The 23,650-nt window shown below is 48.2% G+C and overlaps 1 protein-coding gene across 3 annotated transcripts in view; it reads left to right on the top strand.

Moving 5' to 3' along the window:
- Window positions 1-23,650, top strand: part of LOC140895433 (uncharacterized) — a 91,202-nt gene extending 67,552 nt beyond the window's left edge. For all 3 annotated transcript variants that reach the window (XM_073305070.1, XM_073305068.1, XM_073305071.1), the window contains 6 exons: window positions 2,731-4,537; window positions 11,138-11,315; window positions 12,256-12,460; window positions 14,361-14,983; window positions 19,445-19,590; window positions 21,030-23,650. In XM_073305070.1, the coding sequence (XP_073161171.1) occupies window positions 2,916-4,537; window positions 11,138-11,315; window positions 12,256-12,460; window positions 14,361-14,983; window positions 19,445-19,590; window positions 21,030-21,825 (3,570 nt within the window). In that variant the 5' untranslated portion in view covers window positions 2,731-2,915 and the 3' untranslated portion in view covers window positions 21,826-23,650. The remainder of the gene's footprint in view (window positions 1-2,730; window positions 4,538-11,137; window positions 11,316-12,255; window positions 12,461-14,360; window positions 14,984-19,444; window positions 19,591-21,029) is intronic.

The raw sequence follows: 23,650 nt of genomic DNA, 5'->3' as shown, positions 1-23,650 counted from the left end.
CAATGCTGAGCGGCGTAATGCCTGAATAGCTTTACAAATATGGTTCTCTCTATGCCTCAGCTCCCCCTGTGTCCAACAGGGATAACAGCACTGCCCAGCCTCAGGGGGGCTGAAAGGATAAATCCAGGAATGGCTGCGAGGTGCTCAGACGCTACAATGAGGCAGGCCTTAGAACCCAGACAGGTAGGCCCAGATCCTCCAAGGGATTTAGGTGCCTAACTCCTATTGAAATCAATAGGAGGGAGGCGCCTGAATCCCTTGGAGGATCTGGCCCGTAGAGTTTGATTTCTGATCACTAGGACACACCCATTCCCAGAGTGGGTCAATCAGAGCATTAAGAAACCACACTAACATGAGCTGCATCATTTATACGTCTCTCTCGGGTACAAAAAATTAAACCAAACAACCTTCTTCGTGCCCCTCTGTACCTGTGCCTGGACATTCTCAGAGACTGGAGAATCATATTGGCCATTCCCTCAGCCTGTACCGCCCGCCATGGGCATTGCCTCCACTTGTTCTGGTCAATAAACCGTTTGGGACAGGGAATTTGTCTTGTAAAACACCAAACTCATCTATGATTAGGGCTTCTGATTTGTTATTTTAACCCCTAAACCCTGATAAAACAGCCTGAGACAAAAGTTGAAATCAGTGTTTATCCAATAAACACTGGAAAACATTGGAAATGGTTACTTGTATTTAAGAGCTCATCCCCACAGAGCATTAATGTGGTTATGGGTGTGTGATTCTAAAGCACACTAGCATGTTGCTCGTTAATTGGTCCACACAGACCCTGCTGGTGCGCATTAAAGGTTCCTCAGTGAGCTTTAATGTAGTATGTTAACGTGCACTAGGGATTACTTGTTACAGTATATACAAAAAGAAAGCACACCCCACATCCCCTGCAATCACCAATTTTTGGACTCTACACAGAATTCACAAATTGCTAAAAATAACTCCCCTATAATCATAGAATCATAGAACTGGAAGGGACCTTAAGAGGTCATCTAGTCCAGTCCCCTGCACTCGTGGCAGAACTAATTATCTGGACCATCCCTGACAGGTGTTTGTCTAACCTGCTCTTAAAAATCTCCAAGGCTGGAGCTTCCACAACCTCCCTGGGCAATTTATTCCAGGGCTTAACCACCCTGACAGTTCGGAAGTTTTTCTTAATGTCCAACTGAAACCTCCCTTGCTGCAACTTAAGCCCATTGCTTCTTGTCCTAGCCTCAGGGGTTAAGAAAAACCATTTTCTTCCTCCTCCTTGTAACAACCTTTTACATACTTGAAAACTGTTATGTCCCCGTCTCAGTCTTCTCTTTTCCAGACTAAACAAACCCAATTTTTTCCATCTTCCCTCATAGGTCATGTTTTCTAGACCTTTAATAATTTTTGTTGCTCTTCTCTGGACTCTCTCCAATTTGTCCACATGCTTCCTGAAATGTGGTGCCCAGAACTGGACACAATACTCCAGTTGAGGCCTAATCAGTGCAGAGTAGAGCGGAAGAATTACTTCTCGTGTCTTGCTTACAATACTCCTGCTAATACATCCCAGAATGATGTTTGCTTTTTTTGCAATGGTGTTATGCTGTTGACTCATATTTAGCTTGTGGTCCACTATGACCCCCAGATCGCCTTTCTGCAGTACTCCTTACGAGGCAGTCATTTCCCGTTTTGTATGTGTGCAACTGATTGTTCCTTCCTAAATGTAGTACTTTGTATTTGTCCTTATTGAATTTCATCCTATTTACTTCAGACCATTTCTCCAGTTTGTCCAGATCATTTTGAATTTTAATCCGATCCTCCAAAGCACTTGCAACCCCTCCCAGCTTGGTATCATCCACAAACTTTATAAGTGTACTCTGTATGCCATTATCTAAATAATTGATGAAGATATTGAACAGAACCAAACCCAGAACCGATCCCTGCGGGACCCCACTCGTTATGCCCTTCCAGCCTGACTGTGAACCACTAATAACTACTCTCTGGGAATGGTTTTCCAACCAGTTTTGTACCCACCTTACAGTAGCTTCATCTAGGTTGCATTTCCCTAGTTTGTTTCTGAGTAGGTCATGCAAGACAGTATCAAAAGCCTTTCTAAAGTCAAGATATACCCCGTCTACCACTTCCCCCCATCCACAAGGCTTGTTACCCTGTCAAAGAAAGCACTCAGGTTGGTTTGACACAATTTGTTTTTGACAAATCCATGCTGACTGTCACTTATCACCTTATTATCTTCTAGATTGCTTAATTATTTGCTCCATTATCTTTCCGGGTACAGAAGTTAAACTGACCGCTCTGTAATTTCCTGGGTTGTCCTTATTTCCCTTTTTGTAGATGGGCACTATATTTGCCCATTTCCAGGGCAATGAAATTAATAATAATGAAATTATTGAACCCCAAAAAGCAGAACCCTATCTCTGATCTACAGTAACAGCAGGTATTCCTAAGGTGTCTCTTGCCATGATATCTAAGCAACACTGTTGCGAGCACCCGCCACTGGATTCAGCAGGAAGGTGAGATAAACCTCTCCAAAACACTCTAGTTGCAGCAGTCAGTGGACTAGCTAGAGATGGCATAGACCAATTAGACCATACAGCCCACCTCCCAGGGACACAGCTGTCTGCCTTCTGATGTTTGTGGCTTCTGGATGCCCTGGAGGTACAGCTGCCATTGCACTGTCTGTATCAGCACTGAGCCACTTCAGTAACTTGTCTCTCCTTATGTTAACAGGTTTCCCTCTGTGCCTGGGCATACAATGGCAATTCTACCAAAGTGAGAGCTCTTTAATGTGAGTACCCAGCAGCAAGCTTCTGCTGTCTGTGGTCTGGACTTTGACTATCATCAAAGTGATCTGCCAGCTCCCCCCTCATCTCCCCGTAAAGGCCAATGTGTTAGACCATCCATGTACATTTGCTATGACATACATCAGTGTTGATGAGAGACAGGAACACTGCCGGGTGATTTTGAGCTGCCAGAATAATCAGCTGTATGCACAACATGGCCTAAAGGATTTTTCAATTAGCAACATGCATCCACTAAAGAACTTAGACACTCAGATTCTTGCTGGGGACTTCAACCCTGTAGACTCATGTCGCATAGACAAGACAACCTTCGCCAGTGCCGCAGAAACCCGGCTGTATCGGAGTGTGGAGAATCTACACTGGGCGACAGTTGCAGACTCCAGTCTGTATTCGCAGTGCCGGAGCATGGACAACGAGCTCCTTTTCCACTATAAAGGTGCCAGTTACTGGTCCAAAGGCTCTGCAGAGAGAGCCCCAGTACAGAGCACAGCAGACGCTTGCGGGCACCTGCCCCTCCACCCCAAGCAAACGTCACCATCTGCGCGAAACGTTCCCCTTCCTCCTTTTGCCAAAGTGTCTCAGTGGCTTTTCCCTTCCGCGGAGGAGAGAGCCCTACATGGGGATGCCAAAAAAGAACTGAAGGAGAAGCTGAGGATTCACAGCGCCAAGCCGGCAGCGGAACCGTGCAAGCCCGTGCGTCCCCAAGCGCCTTTGACAGACCGGGTGGCGAGGGAGTTCTCAGAATGTCGGACGTGCCAGCAGTACAAAAATGGGTGTGCTGTACACTGCTGTGCGGTGTTTGTGGAACACGCACCCCTCAGTCAAGGCCCCACAACGGCGCCGGGGAGACAGAGGCCATGTTTTGCGTGCAGGATAACCAGTCCGGAAGACATCAAGCAGGAAGCTCTGAGGAGGTTGCAGCTGAGAAGACAGAACAGCTCTCCCAGCCTGACTCTCCATCATGCCAAGGAAAGCCAAGAGATCGTCAAATCCAGAACCATTGGATCCCTGAAGGGTTGTGATGGGGAGACTGATGCCAAAGGGCCGGCAGAGCTGAGCAGAAAAGGACGCTGTAAAGGGAGACTCTACATCCCTACCTTTGAGGAGTTCAAGCGAATGAGAAGCAAGGAGATGCGTTTATCTGCGGGTACCAATGGGCCAACAAAGTGCCTGAGTGAAGGGTCTCTGGCAAGCCAGACTCTGGAAAAGGAAAGCAATAAGGACATCCACTTGGCTGTGCCACAAGAAGCCCTGGAGGCCAAACTCCCCAGCGATTCCACAGCAACAACGGACGACTATGATGATGTGTTTCATGAAAGCCACATCACTGCTGGCTCTGCCCATTATGGAGACATTCCAGCCACCTGGGGCAGCTTCAGTTTGGTCAGCACAGCTGGGGCTAACCAGTGCCTGTCGAAAGACTGTACCTACCAGCTGTCAAGTACAGATAGGTCCCTGGTCCCTATTTGCTCTAGCCCGATTCCAAGATCGCCTTTGCAGGCAATAGCAATCCACGGGGAGAGGGAGGAGGTCTGCAGTGATGAGCAGCAGGGATTAGACTCAAGACAACTGAGTGGAGTCCTTCACTTTGCTGGGCAGGCACTGGCTTCTGAAGCCCATTCTTCTTGCTGTCCATCGCTGCTCTTAGAAGCTACAGACCTATCCAGTTATGGAGCTAAGCTACAAAAAATGAAGGATGAATTCATAGGCTCAGCACTGGATCTTATTAAGAAAAGGTAACATACTCTACTGGGACACTGAAAGCAGTCCTGGTTTGAGGGGTCTATGTCTTCCTCCCAATATGTAAGTGTAACTCCCATTGGATCAGTACTCTGCAGTTATACAGAGCCTTTCAGCTTAGGATCTCAGAGTTACAAAACCTAACCAATAGAAATGGCTATTTATTAGTTGTATTATCACTGTACCTAGGGATCCTAGTCATGGATCAGACCCCCATGTTTCCACTATTTTTTTTAATCCTAATGGAAGTAGGTGTTTGACACAAACATTTCCTTTTAGTGTTTGCAACTGAAACCCTGCACCATCCTGCTAGTACCTGATAACCTGGAGAGGAAATTGACTAGAAACTGATCAACAAAACATTTTAAGGGACTTGTCTGTTTTGATCTATTTTGATTTGAGCTGACTGAATGAAGTACAGAAAGCACAAAGAATGAATAGTAGATTGGAATTTTAAAAATATAAGGTGCTAACAAAACAAAGAGGAACTTATATTTTAAAAAATCTGAGTTTTAAAGTGACGGGGATTCTTTTACTGTGATTTCTCCTGGGGAACCAACCTAGCCAAATACTACCAAGTAATACTTGTAGTGACTAGTAAAGGCTGTTGCTTAATCTGGATAGTGTTTGAAACATTTCCCTTTGGCTAGAACCAAGGAGTGCTGTTTAACTCCCAATTTACAGCTTTGGGTGGAAATCACCAAGTTCCACATGATTTCCACTCAAATTGGCCTAAGATTTGTTTCTAATTCAGCCCAAACTTCACTCCAGAGGCTTGTGACGCTGTAGGAATCTAGCTGGAGTTTCAGGCTTGTAACAAAACCCAAACTCACCACCATGGATGGTGGGTGAAGCTTCCCCTGGGGTGGCTAGCTCCCTGTCCAACCTCTTCCACCCGCAGTCCCACCCACACTCCAGCCTCACTCCGCCCCAGGCCCCACCCCTGCTCCACCCCCAGCCCTGCCACTGCTTACAGCGTCCCTCCTCACTCCCCCACCTGCTGCGAGGGCGGGAAGAGGCGGGGCCAGGTGTCTGGTGGTGGGGTGGCGGCAGCATACCTGCCGCCCTCGCTCACCACTTTTATTTCCTCGTCACTTAAGATGACACAACAGATACACCTGGGACATGCTCTGGCTCCCATTGAAGAGAGCGAGGCCCAGATGGCATTTAGGGTCCTAACTTCCATTGAAATCAAAGTTCAGAGCTTAAATACCTCTGTGCATTTGGGCTGTCCTTGGCTCCAACGGGAGCAGGAGTGGGCCTTTAATAAAGTTGTGCTGATGAACACATAGGCTTTGTTAAATTTGTTACAATTCTACCAAGCAATTTTGTCTTGTACCATTACTTACTTGTAGCCACACTTATTTACTTTAGACTCATGTAAATGGTTTCATAGTTTAAGACTGAACATTTATTTGAGTTGTGACATTGGGATGATGGAAATTTTTAAGTCCCTCTTGAATCATTTAATCCCTTTGGCTCACATAAGAGTCCCTGCTGGGAAGAGACACATTGGTCTACCAGTGGAAATCCTACATAGGCTTTTAAATACAAATTGCACTTTCTGAGCTGTCTAAACGATGTGGGATCACCATCCAGGACAGGACACAAGGAGCTGGGGACTCTCAAACTGTTGAGCTTTGAATTTGGGAGGATGAGAAGGAAATGAGACCATCTGTGTAATGAAATAGGAACCAGTTGGACAGGCAAGGGATTGTGGGGCAAGTGCTACTCGGGGAGATGGTTAAGGAGAAAGACACTCCAAGAGAAAAGGTTTTCTGGACGACGTAAGGATGGTAGATGAAAGAGCTGTTGTCAAGGGCAAAGAAAACTAAGGCCAACAAGATTAGGGAAAGTGTAAAAAGATGACGAGGAGGCAGAAAAGTCCATCCAGCTAGAAGAAGAGGGGAAGGGACATGGATGGCACACAGGAGCTTGTACGGACCACACCCGTGTTGGGAAGGTGAATGGAGAAGACTCAGGGCTCAAGAAAAGGATGGAAAGGACTGAGAGCTGCTGAGGAGGAGGATACAGCTATGGTGGTTTTGCAGAGGACTGAAGAAAGGCACTGTGCACAGATGGGGTGGGACTAGAGCATCTCTTTCTAGAAGATTCAGGGAGAATAGATGGCTCCACAGATTCAGAGGAAAACAGCACATTCACATGGAACTGCTCACTCCCCTGCATTGTTCCCTGCCAGCCTGAAAGCTTGGCGTGAAGGAGAAGCAATGTGTAACAGAGATCAACAAAAATCAACCCACCAAAACACCTTACACAATAAATAGCCCAAGAGATTTTACCCTGCAGGTGGAGGAGAGCCAGAGACTCCATAAAGTCTACTAGGGACTTTGCTACTGCTATCAATTTGATGTGAAAGATGCTCAGACACTACGGTGATGGATGGCAGGATAAAACCCTATGACAGAGAGACAGACAGACAACTCTGCTGCAGCTTTTTTGGGCCGTAGCATATTTCTTCCCAGCTGAATTCTCTTGTGCTCTGGCCTGCAATGGAGTGTGGGAACTTCAAATCCCAACCACCCAAGGCCAGGATGGGGAGAACTCCGGGCTCCAAGACTCATAACAGCTCAGCTAGGAAATATTGTACTGGAGTCCAGAACAGAGGCAGCTGGGTCCTAAGCTTGGTAATATGGTAGAAAGTGGGTGGTGCTGGGGAAAGGGCTCACAACATGGTGTCAAGTGTGGCACATACTGGATCCACCACAAACTGCAGTCTTGCCTACAGTCCACTGGTGGGTCATGACTATCAGAGAGCATAGACTATTTTAGAGAATACAGTGAACACCTGGCAGGAACAGTACCAAGGGAATACAGCTAGCATATGGCTAGAGGAAGGAAAGTCAGTTGGGGTCAGTATAAATGGGAAGATCCAATGGAGGAAGCTGAGAGGGAAGATGAATAACGCAGAAAATGCAAAAGGGAATGAAGTTCTGAGGCCTGGAGAAGAGAAAATAAACTAGGCATAGTGCTTTGTCTATGTGCCGAGCATGACAGCACTGATTTATACCTGTTACCCGAAGTTAAGGGGTTGGCAGAGATCTTGGTGTGCTGGCAAGAAGGTCTTCAGATGAGGAAACGAACATCGCTCGGGACATGGGTGAGAGCTAGAACGATGGAGAGAACTCTGGAATAACTGAAAGCACGTTCAGTGAAAGAGAGCAGGAAGGTCAGTGGAGTTGGTGGAGGGAAGAGTTCCACTATCGAGGAGATGTTGCGGCAGACTCCAGGGTCCCTGGCCATGGTGAGGGTAGAGTCTGAATGAGGCAAGTGTGTGAGGAAGCCAGATTTTTAGATTCTGTGGGGAAGACCTGGTGAGAGAGGAAGGGAGGGCCCAGTGGAAGTGGTGGCAGGTGGGGCGAAGTGGGAGAAAGATCACCTCAGAAGCATTGGCTAGAGATGGGCAGGGGCAAAACTCTCAACATAATATTCATCTGTATTAGTATTAAAATGAGTACATATAGACAGCAACCTTCACCCCAAAGGATCCCACGGGATCACGGGATTTACAGAGGGAATCACTTCCCCCTCCACTGAAATGCAGCCACATCTGGTGTGAACAGGGCAGTCCTGTAACAGTCTACAGTGACACTGCACAGCAATTAGAGCAAGAAGTGGAGAGCACTGTATGGAGTTGAGATTCCAGGGGGGCATTTTTAAAGAGGCGGCATGAATTAAGAGCAGGATCAGGTGACCACATCCCACCAAGGGCAGACGGATCCCGAAGTGTACAAGAGCTGTCCCTGTATGGCGCTCACAAAGGAACACGATTTAGGCAAAGATAAGATACTGTGGATCCTTTTAGCGGATTTGAAGACAGACAGCGGAGCCAGTCTGCACGAGTTATGGTGTCAGTTACATGATCCATCAGCTTCCCAGCCACAGCCTTATTTCAAGCAATAATTGCTTTTAAGATGAAAAAAAATGAAGGATGTCTGTGCCATGGAAACATCACAGAGGTCAAATTTAAAGAGTCCAGAGGCAAGGGGCCAGGCCCTGGGATGCCACTGCACAGGAACAAGTGCTGTCCAGGCGTGTGAGAGAACAAAAATACCTTCCCCTTTGCTCTCCCCTGATCCCGCTGCAGCATGTGCAAAGCTGGCTCCCCCTGCACAGGTTAGAGCCAAAGGGCCAAAATCTCAGCCCAGGAGGAATCCCAGCCACACGCCTCTTGCAGTAGAGGGAGAGGGAATGGCATGAGAGCTCCTACTTCAGCTCTACGCTGCTGAAGGATCATCCCTGCACTGGGAAGAGCCTCCTTGGGCTGGTTAAACCAGCCAGATTACATCAGTGGTGCAGGACAAAGTGGTCACAGTGGGGAAATCTGCATTAACTCTGGCACGTTGCACAGCCAGTATATTTTGTGGTATAGATCTAACCACAAAAGCAATAATCCAGGATTTCTCAAACTAGGGTCTGTGAGGGTACTCCAGCAGGTCCGCAAGTTTTGTCCGGGACCACCAGCCCCACTGATCAATGCCGTGGATCAGCTGTTCAGTGGCGTGCAGGAGGTGCTGGGAGGGAGGGGGAGGAGCGGGGATGGGGCGCACTCAGGGGAGGAGGCGAAGAAGCGGGGGTGGGAAGAGGAGGGGCAGGGTAGGGTCTTGGGGGAAGGTGTGGAGTGGGGGAGGGGACTGGGGCTGAGCAGGGGGTCCATGAAAATGTTTAAATCAAAATGGGGGTCCTCGGATTGCTAGTTTGAGAACCACTGCAATAATCTATTTGGCGCACAAAGCAGGTCTAAAGAAAGTTCCGTTCACACGGCACGGACACTGCCGTAGGAATACTAGCTGTTGCCTTTCTTACCTGTTTTACCTATAACTGACCAACCCTAGTGCAGATTTAATTTCTTGACTCTAAAATAGTCTATTTTTTCCACTCTTTCCTTTTCAAAACCACCTGGACACAACCGGCTCCCATTTCCCAGGGAGGATCGCCTTTGGAAATGTTTAGAAGAGTAAACAAAATATATAAAAGCCACAGAAACTAACACTGTGAGTGAGCTCCCCAAACATCATTCCCAGAGAAGTGCCTCCAAGTCTTCACTTTTAGTAATAACTCTCTGCTCTTAGAGCGGATTGCACATGTCATGAGAAAAGCTCAAAGCACGATACAAACATAAATGAATGATCACTTCCTTGCAAATTAGGTCTGTACGGTCTTGTGCCTAAGGCAGTGCATGGGGAATCAGGAGACCTGGGTTCTATTCCTGGTTCTGCTGCTGTGTGGCCTTGGACAAGTCACTTCACCACTTTGGGCCTCAGTTTCCCCTCCCACTATTGTATATTTAGATTGGGGAAGGGACAATATCTTACATCACGTTTATGCAGTTCCTAGCACAGTGGGTCCTTGATCTCAGTAGTGGATTCTAGATGTCACTGTAACACAAACAGCAGTCATAATTTTGTTATTCCCATTCTACAGAGGAAACAATAGAGGCATAAAGAGTGAAGTGGCATAACAAGACCCAAATAGCAGGGCACTGGAAGAGCCAGAACACAATAGAACACAAGGGGTCCTGATTCCCAGCCTTCTGCTAGCACTGCACGGTGTCACTGGCGTTGTATACAATCGCAATCAGACTCTAATTGTGCAAATCCTCTGCTAATCCCAGCTGGGATCTAGAAGCACAGAAGTGTGTGAAAATGAAAATATTCATTTGAAAAGTTAACCAACTTTTTCAGGCCTAATAAGAGATTCAGTCTGAGTTTGGGGGAAGATTTGGGTCTGTTCTCACTTTATCTGAACCAGATTCAGTTTGGGGTCTGTGCTCATTCACTTTAGCTGAGCCAGTTCACCTATCCCTAGTTATAAAGGGAGTGTCTATAGACCTCAATATGTGACAGTACTGGGAGCTACAGTTTAGCAGCTGTCAGGCATCAGTGGTAGCCTAGGAGTAAAAAGCTACATAAAGAAGAAACAGTCATTATACTAGGTATTGGTTAGTCACAAAGGCTGATTATATTCCAGTCTCCTGCATCGCTCTGGTCAGTTACACCAAGGTTGTCTGTATACAGTCCTGACAGCCCTTCTTGTTAAAGGAATTTGAAACAAGGGAAATGAAACTTCCTCTTAACAGATTTCTTTGTGATATAAACCCAAAGCAGAAGGCGTCTCAGTATCCTCATGATCGCTTCCCTCTTTTCTTCACCCATTGATTGGCTAAGCTATCAATATTGCACCAAATCCTGTTCCCATCTTCCCTGGAAATAACTTGTTTTGTTAGAGACACGGTCCATTTAAATTGAGTATGCCTTTTAAAAATGAGTTCAAAGCAGTGCCAGGCACTACAGTGTCCCTCTGGGACAGTTTTTATAGTTTTATAGCCACTCCTGTAACTGAGATCACCAGATCTGAGCTGATTTTAGATTCCTTAAACCCCACACAAGTGTATTATTAAAACAAGAAATGGACTGAAGCCTTCCAGTTTGGATCCTTCTCTGAACGGATGGGTGCTGCTCAGACCTGGGGACCCTGCCCAAACCCATCTCCTAACTCAGATCATCTCCTAACTCCTAGTGGTGGCTGCCCCTTTGCACGTATATGATGTTGATTGGCTTCTGCTCCTTCCCTTGCAGCTGCAGTGCTGAGACTGCTGCAGAGTCTCCATCCATGGGATCATGTGACCCTAGGAAAGCTGATCTCTCTTCTCCAGAGGAGGACAGTGATCCAGCTACAGTCATTTCCATGGCAACACGGACCTGGAAGACCAAGCCAAATAATGAGACACCTAGTGACACTCAACCTGCAGGAAACGTAAGGAAAGATTCCCATTTCACCCCAGGCAGGTGGCTTTTGCCAGGCACTAATCACCGTTAGCATTTAATTAGTTAGATTTCAGAGTAGCAGCCGTGTTAGAGTGTTCGGAAAGATCAGGGGCATACGAATGGGCTGATTTTTGACCCCGGGAATGGATGTAGAAAGGAAATCTGTGAATCAAGTCAGTTTTGTTAAATGAAGTTTTTCTGTTGCATTATTTTTAATTCACTGTTTTTTTCCTGGAAAGTTTTAGTGTAATAGGGGCTAGTTCTTCCCTCATCCCTGTACAGGCCACCCCTGGCTCGCTGGGATTGGAGCACCACTTGGTGTGTGTGTGTAACTTCCAAAATAACCCCCAAGAACCCCATAAGGACTTCATTCCACCTACCCCTACCCAGCACAGACATTCGCTGTGTAACCAACTGCTTGTATATTCGCGCTCTCTTCAACAGTTAGGTTTAGTTTTTAAAAATGTGTCTGAAACGGCAACATTGAACTGTTCAGTGACTGGTGATGCCACTCCATCTGAGAATGGAAGAGACAATGGGCTCAGTCTTACTTCTCTTGATACTGTTGTTTGTTTTACAGTAGTGCCTAGATCAGGACCCCATTGTACAAACCTAGAGAAAGAGATAGCCCCTGCCCTAGAGAGCAGAAGAAGAAACAGAGGTGAAGTCATCTGCCCATGACCCCACAACAGAGCTGGGTTTAGAACCCAGGGCTCCTGACTCCCATGCGGTTGCCCTAGCCCCAGACCACACAGCCTGCCCCCATGAGTGGGAGTTTTGCCATTGACTTCAGAGGCAGCAGGATCAGACTCTGTCATGGCATCCAGCAGCCTGCAGAGCCCAGGCTGGCTCCGTTGCTGCTTTTGGATCTGACAAAGCTTTTAAATACTTCCTGGCCCCCGCCCTAACATCACTTGCCTTTGTTGCAGAATTCCAGCCCGAGCTGCCGCAGATCCAGCTCTGACATCGCCCAGGAGACTGCGGACTGTGTCAAGGCCCAGCGGGAGTGCCGTCTGCGGCCTCATTTCAGTGACCCGATGCCAACAGATGCTGTGAAAAGGAAACAGCTGGAGCTGAAGATAGCGGCAGCAGCCCGGCAACACGCACAGAAGCGACGCCAGGAGAGAGACCCTGGTACCTGCACCGATTCCTGCATGGGCCTGGACAGACTGTCCGTGTCCTTCCTTAGTTTAATTGTAACAGGAGATTCTGCTCCCTCGACAAGGACAGTTTAGAATTCAGTGGCTATGAACCAGATCCTGATCTCGTTTATACTGATGGAAATCTGGAGTAACACCACTGACTTCAGTGGAGTTGTTCTGGGCTTACACTGGTGTAAAGGAATTCAGAATCTGGTCCAGGGGCTTGTATCAATGTAGTTTGATTGGTTATGCTGGTGTAATCTGGGCTAACCCCAGAGCGGTGGGAGGAGGCCCGAGCAACCATGGGAACTGACATAGCCATTTCTGCACCACCCCCACAGGATCCCCTCATGCAGGGAGCATGCTGGGAGTACTCCTAGCGGGAGGGGGACACGGCCAGGCTTTCCTATGCCCTGGCTATTCCTGGCTGCCCCAAGGGCCAAGAGTGGCTGCAGACAGCTGGGCTCAAGTTAGGGCAACCCCTGCTCTAATCTCCAGAAGGGACCAAACTGGCTTCTGGCAGCCCCCGCATATGGGAGGCACAAAGATGGCATAAACTCACTGTGCCTGAGTCCAGTGGTGGGACAGGGATGGATTAGTCCCACTGGACTCCAAATTTGCACTGGTGTAAGTGAGAGGAGATTCAGCCCAAAGTCCCTGGACTATAACGCCTGGAACTGTCCTGCACTGGAGAGCACGGGGGACACGGATAAGACGAGCTAATTGGCGTGTAGCCGCATGCCCTCCTGCCTGCCCATTTATGGCAGGGCACAGTAGTGTCTCTGCCTCTGTTCCCCTCCTAGGCTTCTGCTGCCTCCTCCAGCATCTTCCAGGCTTAGGTGGCTCAGCGCCCCCCGGCTCGGCCCCTACCTGTTCTGGGCCCCCAAATGCCGCAATAAACACACAGAAATGAACTCTTCCCTTCCCTCGGGGCGGCCTGACGGGCTGTCCCCAGCCATCCTACCCACCCACAGCAAGAGCCCCAGGTCTGTGAGCTGGGCTCTCCCTTTTTAGCCCCTCCCACAAAGCTTGACACCTGCTTCCCCGGGTCACAAGGTAGGGTGGATTGGGCCCCCAGCAGCCCATTAACCCTTTCCGGACTCCTCTGGGGTTTACACCCCCCCACCAGATGTTTTCTGGGATTCATAACAGATAGAGGGGTTCCTGCACTCACAGGTTCGTCTGGCAACTGGCTCCCTCTAGGTCTATGTTCTAAATGACCCCATCCCCCACCACTGCCATACCAGATTACCAGATTTTTTAGCCATACCAGATTACGGCCTTGAAACATCAATCCCTGGGGGCAGAAGGATGTATTATTTGCCTGGCACGAGGCATCATACTGAGCACTGCAGAATAAATGGTAGGCAGAGAGCACAAGCCATTTCATGTAACAACACAAAGCGCAGCAATGTCCGTGCTCCAGTTCCCAGCTTGAATCCCTGGGGGGACAAATGATTTTTTTAAAGGTCCATTGTAAGGGTCGGATCCCCAGCTGGTGTACATGGGAGTGGCTCCATCGACTACTGAGTTGCACCCGCGGAGGATCTGGTCCGATTTCAGTAAGTTGCAGAGTCTGAAGTCGGAGCTGGCTTGCGCAGAAGGCAAGTGAGCGGTGGATCAGGGCTGTGTGTTTTCAGAGTCCACTGACACAGGCACTCACAGGCTGGCTCAAGCCCCCTTAGCAGTGGGACTGGTGGAGGGGCTCCACCTGGCTTCTCCATCTAGCAGCAGCAGAAGGGTGGGAGACAACTTGAAGCCCTGTTTTCCCCTCATCCTCTCCCTTAGGCTCCTAGCTCCCAGGGCTGCCCCCAGCTCGGAGTCTGTTGAGTGAGCTCTTCCCAGTCAGCAGTGCACGTCCTGAGCTTCGTTCGTGTCTGTGCTTTGCTCAGGTCCGGTGGTGGCTAAAGCCAACATCCCCTACGGCTGCAGCTTTGACGAGAACACCCATTCCCTGCGCAGCTCCCTGCGATCCAAGCACCGCTGGAGCAACGTCAGCAGCCTGAGCGCGGACAGCGGCATTGTTGGCATAACCGACGAAAGGGACGATGCCGAGGCCGGTGGCGCGACCAGAACCAGATCGGCGGAGGTGGAGAGGGCGGATAGCGGCATCGGCCAAGCATTGGCCAGGAAGTGGAAAAACAGGGCCTCTGAAACACTGACTTCTTTGCAGGCCTGGGAGGCACACCGGCCCTGCACAGACTGCGGTGAGAGAGATTTCCCAGTGGAGACAGAAGCACAGAACGAGAGCAAGAGAAGAGCCAACCTGTGTGCGAAGTGCCAGAAGCGCAGGACGGAGCGAAAGGAGTCGATCCTGGAGTTCGTCCACACAGAAGCCAGCTACGGCGAGGACCTGCGGATCATCAGGGAGGAGTTCTACCTCCCAATGCAGTCGGCTGGGCTGCTGACGCGGGAACAGCTGCTCGTGGTGTTCAGCAATATCCAGGAGCTGATTGACCTCAATGAAAATTTTCTGGAGTATCTCCAAGAAGAAATTGACCAGGCCTTTGATCAGGTACAGTCCCTGCACTCAGCTGTGCTTTCTGTCCATAGCAGCAGTGGCTGGGTCAGTCATAGGGTCACATCATCGCACTAATTGAGAGGCAGCATTGTCTAATGGTTAGGGCAGGGGGGCTGAGAATAGGGCTCATGGGTTCTGTTTCCCAGTTCTCAGCCTCTTACCCGTCAGCACTCTGTCCAAAAGTCTCTCTCCCTTAGCTTTTTCTCAGGGTCATGCTACAAGTGCTTCTCTGGGGCTTCCTTGATGCCTCCTCTGGCTGCTTCTGTGGTGGTTCTCCTGCTTCTCTTTCTCACGCACACAACTCCATCAAAGGGTACCAAACCTCCTGCTTTTGCATCCGTCCCCCAGTCAAACCCCTCCACCCACATAGCTCAGATTCCCGACCAGCCTTGCACAGTGGCCTGTGTTTTGCGCGGTGGCTTCTGCTTTTTCAGTTGTCTATTCCATCAAGGAGCTGAATTGCTTCTTACATTTATCCTGAATGAAGGGCAGCTGATACACCAACCAGCTTCAGTGAGGTTTCACCTAACCATCCACATAACATTACCTTGTAAACAGGCAGCAACCTCAAATGGCGAGAACAGTCACTTTGGAAGTAGCATGAGATACAAAAATTATATCAGAGAATGGGGCCACCAGGAGTGCAGCCAGCCGTGGGAGGATCACCCAGGCGTAGGAGGACCCTCCAGAGCTGGCATAACGTGCGTAGGTCCCACAATGTCCAACTCCAATCAAACCACTCCCACTATGGTATGAAGCCCCAACGTGTAGACAGCTGGCAATAATCCATGAGCATGGAAGTCAGCTGGAGCACAGGACCAGTGTTCAGGGGGTCAATATGTTACGTGCTTTGGCAAGGTGTCTCAAATGAAAAAAATGAAACCTTTGTAAAACCACATCGTGTTTGAAAACCAAAACAACTTTCTGACCAACTAAAGGCTGGCTCCAGTGGGGTCCCGCAGCCAGTGTCACTTGGCCAGCCAAATTCAAGATGGGGCAGAGCTGAGTAAATGAGTCTGGGATCAGAAAGGACAAAAGGGACATTTGAAAGTGTGGTTCTGCGCTCAAAGGGGACAGTAAAACTGACATCATGGGGCACCATCTTTATTGTCTCTCGATCACAGGTGCTCAGTTTACACGTAAAAAGACGTTCCTTGTAAATTGTCAGCTCTGCAAACTCAGCCTTGGATTGGGGAGTCAAAGTGGGATTTTTTCTTCTCATACACCATCACCAATCAAGATTCTTCAAGATAGATTATACTTTTATCTATGCATGTGTGACCCCATTAGTAGAGCTGATGGAAAACAGAATTTCTGTCCTGCGGAAAAATACTCCATTTCAATTCCAATCATTTGACATTTTTTCCACTGAAAATTTCCTGCAAAACATTTTGACTGTTACAAAACACCATTTTCCAGTGGAAAACTGTCCATGACACATATTTTGACCAGCTCTATCCATTAGCCACACAGAGAAACTGATCAGAATTTGTTACACAGAGTTGTTGATTCACCAGAAGGAACAGACTCCAGCTCATACGCCCTTAGCCATGTTGGCCCTGCCGGGCTAACAGTAAAAACCACTAATAAAGTTGCGGATATGATACCAAAATCCCAGGAGAAGATCTGTTAAGTCAGAAGGTGCCATTTTTACATAGTAATTTTTCAACAGAGAACCCCACTTGAAACCAACCGGGCCAGATTCTGATCAGTTACACAATTGCAAATCTGGAATACCAAAAACTGTGGAGTTAACCCCAGATTTACATCAGTGTAACAGAGTCAAAGCTAGCCCTGTGATATGCCAAATTCCCCTTTTAGCCTGGCTGCCGGGGGCTTTCAGCAAACATTGCTTACAGCTGAGGACATTTTGTAAAAACAGTTTGCCGGTCACCTTTAATGTGCAGCATTGTATGACAACCATCTCATCTGACTATAACCCACAGCATTACACAATGCAATCACGACCACATGGCTGCAGGGGTACTTTCCCAAGATACCCATCCCACTGATAGAGATTCTGTGGCAGGGCAAACCATAAGCCTAGGCCAGCAGGGGTGTACAGGTGACAAGCTCAGACTTCCCACTTTCTTTGAAGGGAACACAATCCATTAGCTGCAATATCAGTTCAAGCCAGAAGTTTTTGTACTTTGAGAAACACACACACAGCAGACCATGCCACATGCATATCTTTAATTGCAATGACCTTGACAACACAGCAGTCCTGGCATCAGCTTCCTAGTGTCTTCCACAGGAAGGACAGATGTGTGCCAAGGTCAGAATTGCCCTTCAACAATTTCTGGAGCAGATGAACACTGAAAGCAGCTGTTGTTTGTTTTGCTGGTCCCTCTCCCTCTGACTGCCTCTGTCTTCCTTGTCTGCAGCCCTCTTTGCAACCACAATGTATTCCTGCACTAAAAGGCTACAGAATTATTACATTTCTAATGGTAGCACCAGAGCACTAACTCCAGGCTTCTTGCTACACAACCCCCTAAGCAAAGCCAGTGGCCTTACCTGGCACCATATTCTTATTATGTAGCTTACTCTACTACACGCATGGAAAGAAAACAGGAATTTACCGTGAAATTTATTTTTACAAAGCATCGCAGAGTCCTGTCTGGTCCAGAGGGGAGCCATTAAAAGCACCCTGGTGCACCAGCCTGCCCTGATAGCTCAGAACAAAGGCAAGGCAATCCCTAATCTGTAGCTGAATTACCCTTCACTTCTGTCCATTTTGTCTCGAACGCTGCCTGTGTCATGTACGAGCCCTGGCGTCAGGCCGCCCTGGCAATTCTTTGTGGCAGACCGGCCGGCAGTAGTAGCTCTGGATCACTCCGCTGGGGAGAACGCTCAGAGCCTAGCTTTTGCGGTCTAAGCCAGTGGTGGCAGGAGAGGGTGCTTTGCACAGCTCCGCAGTAACCCCTGTTGCATTGATGGCCCTACATGCTGAAGACCCTGTTTGTCCACAGACCAGTGCAGTCATGCAAGCTTGCCTTCACCATCCCCACACACCGCCGCACCCTGACCTGCAGGGGTGTAATCCATATTGGCCAGCCAATTCCATCATTGGTCTCCACTGGCACTGACCTGTTTAAGTGATACACTGGGGAGGAGACCAAGATCAGCTCTTCATTTTCTATAGGTCACCTAGCCGCTTTCAGATGGGGACTGTGTTCACTTGAGCTGCATTCGAGCCAGCCACATAGAGGGGGAAAGTTCCCATGACAGAACAGGGAGCAATAGTCTCAAGTTGCAGTGGGGGAGGTCTCGGATGGATATATCTTCTATGATTCTATGTTCCACTGCCAACCCTGGAAACAGACAGGTTGCCCTAAGACAGGGGCTCTAGAAGGAGCCCTGAATGGAGACTCTTCAGCCAGGAAAGGATAACTGTGGCACAGAGCATAAAGGGGAATAGAGTGAGGGGAATCCCTTCACCAGGAGAGGATTGGGCACGTTTCCAAGAAATATGGGGATGAGTTCCCTTGCAGGTAGATTTGGACCTCTAGCGAGTTCATTAACAGGTTTCAGGATTTCATGACATGCCTGCCCTTGGGAGGGGGGATCCCAGCTAGATGGGAGGGGGCTCCTGATGGGCCACTGCCCTGGCAAAAAAAAATCCATTAAGCTGACAAATTCTGGCAAGTCCAAAGAACCTAACAAGCAGCCTGACAGTTCTGCAGGCTGCTCTCTATCACCTACATTGAAGGTGCTGTCAGCAGTAATTGGAGGAAAGCAGTTCAGCCCAGGGAGCAACATCAGAGTATGGGATTTAGGAGATCAGAGTGCTATTCTCAGCTCTGCCACGGACAGGCTGTGTGATCTTTGGTGAGTTACTTAGGCCCAGATCTGCAAAGGTAGTTTGGTGCCTAACTCCCATTGACATCAATGGGAGTTAGGAGTCTAAATGCCTTTGAATATCTGGGCCTTAGCCTTTGCAGCTCAGTTTCCCTATCTCTGAAAACGGGGACATTAATCCCCATTTGTAAAGCACATTGAGATCCTTGAATGAAAAAGTGGGAAAGATGGTTTAGATTACATTAGCTCCTTGCTGGCTCAAACAATCAACTTCGCCTCCTTTCATTCACAGGGCGAAGCCCTGTGGTCAGGCAGAGTCCCATGAAGGCAATGTAGTCCTGTCATTGAGTTCAGCGAGTACAGATCAGGCTGGATTTGGGCCTGAGTGCACTGATGTGAAGTTAGGGCAGGGGGGTCCTGAGGTTCAAACTTCAGTGAGCTGAGCTCCTTTGAAAATCTGGTCCACAGACTCTTTTCATGCTGACGCTACCAGGCTTAGTGCGTACTACCCTGAACACAGTGGGATTGCTTAGCGTAGTAAGTGCTCTGCCCAGCAGGAAGCATTCCCAGGATTGGGCTCGTGGCTTGGGATCACCCCAGATGAGCCCCCGTCTCTCCTCGACTGACGGCAGTGGCTACCGGGTTGTGTGTTTGCAGGATGATGAGGACCTGATGACCGTGTGCATTGGCGAGATCTTTCTGGAGTTTGTCAATATGCTGCCAGCCTTTCAGACCTACTGTCTTCAGCAGTCCTCTTCAGTGAACATGCTCAATGCCCTGGAGAAGGAGAAAGAGCTACTCAGGTAAGATTGGCTGAGTGTGTCTGTCATGGGCTACAGGGACCGGAGAGATCCAGAACAGCACCAACCCTGGAGCCTGGAAACTGAAGCCATCTATGCAGGACAGGGGAAGTTCAGGCTTCCCAAGGTGTGTCAATCGTGGCCTGATGGGATCCCCTCTAGGAGTGAGAGGGTAATTCACCCTCCTTAGTCAATTAGGTCTGGCCTTTCTGCTGAGGTAGCCCACACGGATTTTGTGATACCAATACTTATCCACTCAGAACTGGACTGAGACCCACCAAACTCATTTCATACGGGTCATCAAACAGTCCACAGATGAGAACAGCTCTCAGTCACTGCTGACTTGTGCCAGATATTCCACTGGAAAAGTGAATTCCCCAGTGGGAGGCAGTATGGCCTCGTATGCAGATCATGGGCGTTGGAATCAGGAGCCCTGGATTCTATTCCCAGGTCTGCTGCTGGGTGACCTTAAGTAAGTCACTTCACTGCTCTGTGCCTCGGATTCCCCATCTGTAAAATGGGGATAATGATACTGACCTCCTTTGCAAAGTGTTTTGAGATCTACTGATGAACATCACTGTGTAAGAGCTAGGTATTAGTAGTATAGGGTCCTGTATACCTAATCCTGCCTCAGCAATGCAGGGTGATGGTCTAGATGGTCTCTTGAGGTCCTTCCAGCCCTGCATTTCTGTAATTATTATCTGATGTAAATTGGTGCCACTGTATGGAACCCAGTGAGGCTAGACCAGTTCACTCCAGCTGAGGATTTGGCCCTAAACACTTTAAAATCCTTTGGTGGAGAACTGTTATAAAGGGATGTGATCCATCCCATAATGTGGTGTATTCCTCTGGTGCTGGTAACAAGCCTGATCTTAGGAAATGTCGAGCACCTGAAGCCAGTGAAAGCCAATGGGAATCACAAGTGTTCAGCTCCTTTCAGCATCACACCTTTTGTAATGCCCAGTCGGCTAGGGGCAATCCAGACCATTAGTCAGGTGTGCGCGGGTGTTCGGAGCAATCTGTATTGGAGGCAGTCTAGGGCAAAGGTCAGAGTTCTTGGAGGGGTCAGTATCTGGAAGATCCTGGCAAGGGGCCGGATCAATGGGTTGAGGAAGGGCGAGGTGGCAAGGCAGAGTCGGGTGAAGCAGTGGTCTGTTGCTCAGAAAGCTTCCTCTTCCTCTTGGGGCCTTTATGTAGTCAGGGTACCCAATGAGAGTGCTGACTGATCATCCAATCGGGCCTGGGTGTGCTGCTGTGGGCTTGTAGGCCTTTAGCACTTCGGCTGTCAGACTGGGCTGGTGGTTCGCACAGTAGCTAAGGATGCCGCCTAAGGAGCTGGGATCAATACCAGCATCCTGAAACCCCTTCGTTTGCATTTTATTTTCATTGTCTGCTAGCAGAATAACCAACCCTGAGTTTATTCCCTTTTTAAATCCCCACAGAATATTCCTCAACGTTTCCCAGAATGACAACACGGTGCTTCGGCGCATGAATCTAAGATCCTTCCTGATGGCCCCCTTGCAGAGAGTCACCAAGTACCCGCTTCTACTCAGCAGGATCATCAAAGCCACCATTGAGTACCACCCGGATCATGGCAGCCTGCGGGAAGCTAAGAGCCGCATCGAGTCCCACCTGGAGCACATCAACATGAAAACCAAGCAGGAGGGGAATTCGTGGACCCTGCGCTCCTTCCGCCAAGACAGCAAGAAGAACAGGGAAGTCATCAACATTGAGATGAGGGAAACTGCCATCAAAACCGTGGGCTGGCTGCGGGAGGAGACACGCTTTGTGATGGAAGGGCTCCTGCAGCTCGCCCAGCCGCCCGATGGCCAGTGGGTGAAGAAGGGCAGCAAGACCTTGAAATTTCAGAACATACAGGTGCTGCTCATGGTCAACATAAAGCGAGTGTCTGAGTCTAGCCTCGAGGCTACAGAGCTGGGACCCGTGAAAGATGCAGTCCTGGTGTTGATCAGGGACAAGAACAATGGGAAGTTCAGTTTGCTCAGGGAGCCCCTGAGGCTGAGTAACTGCGTCGTCTCTGCAGACCCCGACTGCAGTGATACTTTTGAACTCATGGAGATCAGGCGGGAGGCGTTCGTGTTCCGGGATGGCGACAGGGCACGGACTCACCACTGGTTCCGGCAGATCAGGAGGTACTCGAGGGAGCTGGGCTCCTGGAAGAAGCGGCGGAACGCTCTGCCCAACATCATGATAAGCACATCCTATAACAGGTCGTGAAATCGAGGGAGAGATTCCTGTTGGAAAAGACTGGGCTAAGCCAGTGAGACCTGCACAGAACCATCACTAGACTCAATGGGTTGAATTCAGCACTGGTGTAACTCCATCAACAACTGTGCAGTGACACCAGGAATGAGTCTGGCCCAACGAGGATGATAATTTACTCGCAGTGTTGCAACCAGCTGTTGCACCCTCACCTTGGATTTCAGCAGGAAGGACTTACATGCTATTTGTGACTCACTTACCTATTATGATTAGGCTTCTTATGAGGAGCAGGTCTCTGGAAAGAAAATAATGAGCTTCAGTTGTTAATATTGCACTGAGGGCTAATGGTGCCAGGTGCTCGATATTACACGGCTGTGCTGAAGAGCTGATCTTGATCGTGAGTGAGGTGTCATTGTTGCACATATTCCATCAGCGTTAAATAAAGCCAAGGTCAAAGCTAGGTGCAGTATTACCAAACGAAGGAGGAAGTTTGGACAGGATAAGTCTCTAGTTTTACTGGTTTCCACCCTCTCTCCCAAGAAATATATTTCATTATCTGATTCCTGGTAAGTTCAATGAAATATGTTGCTGGAGCGGGGGTGGCGGGAGGGAATCAATCGCTCATCTTTAAACCAAACAAAGTAGATGCAGATTTGCTCAGTTTTAATCAGCGTTGTATGCATGTAATAAACCCAAAAAGCAGAAGACATTTACACAGCTCTCTCTCCCCCCAAAATACCTGTAGAACACTGTGGAAGGGCAATATCCCCTACATTTAAAATCATCAGGTTTTTTACTGACTTAAAGACATGCCAGAAGACTGGAAAATAATGATACGTTTGAAATATTTCAGAACTGTGGGTCTGTGAATAAGGGTCTGTTACCACTTCTAGTGAACTTTAAAGTTTGTGATTATTTAAAGATGTAATCTAGTGCATTTCAAAAGTTTAAAAAAGAAACAGTTTACATTGTACTGTAGTTTAACAACATAAAATGTTTTAATTATGTTTCAATGATTCTAGATGGGTGTTTTGTTTATTTTTGGGACCACTTGTTTTCTAGGTTTAGAATTTCGTTGATTGCAGATGGCATGAAGGTAAACAAAAAGAGTCCACCTGGGTTTATGGGAAACGTAGTTTGTGTAACACACACCATCTTCTGGGCTCAGTAGCCACGTTCCCCTGATCCTTACGAGATAACCTGACATCAGTGTAGACTCTGACACTGGGGAAGGACTATTTTAGATTGATTCTGACTAATAGGGAGGAACTGATTGAGAATATGAAGGTGAAAGGCAGCTTTGGTGAAACTGACCACAAAATGATAGAGTTTGTAATTCTAAGGAAAGGAAAGAGAGATCAGCAAAATAAAGAAATGGACATAAAAAAAGCAGATTTCCTCAAACTCAGAGAATTGATAGGAAGGGTTGGAAGGATCTCTAAAGGAAAAAGGAGTTCAGGACAGCTGGCAGTTTCTAAAAGAGACAGTATTAAAGGCGCAACTGCCAACTATCCCAATGTGGAGGAAAGAGAGGAAGAATAGTTAAGACAGTAACATGGCTCCATCAGGAACTCTTTAATGACCTGTAAATCAAAAAAGAATCATACAAAAAGTGGAAATGAGGACAAATTGCTAAGGAGGAGTATAAAAGAATAGCGCATGCTTGTAGGGACAAAATGAAAAAGGCTAAGGCACAAAATGGATTACACCTAGCAAGGAACATAAAAGGCAAAGAGGTTCAATAAACACATTAGAAGTAAGAGAAAGATGAAGGTAAGCGTAGGTCCATTAGTTAATGGGGAAGGAGACCAAATAAAGGACGACCCAGAAAAAGAAAGCT

Source organism: Lepidochelys kempii, chromosome 11 (genome assembly GCF_965140265.1).
Source record: "Lepidochelys kempii isolate rLepKem1 chromosome 11, rLepKem1.hap2, whole genome shotgun sequence".
NCBI lineage: Eukaryota > Metazoa > Chordata > Testudines > Cheloniidae > Lepidochelys > Lepidochelys kempii.
This window is presented reverse-complemented; position numbering and strand designations above follow the sequence as displayed.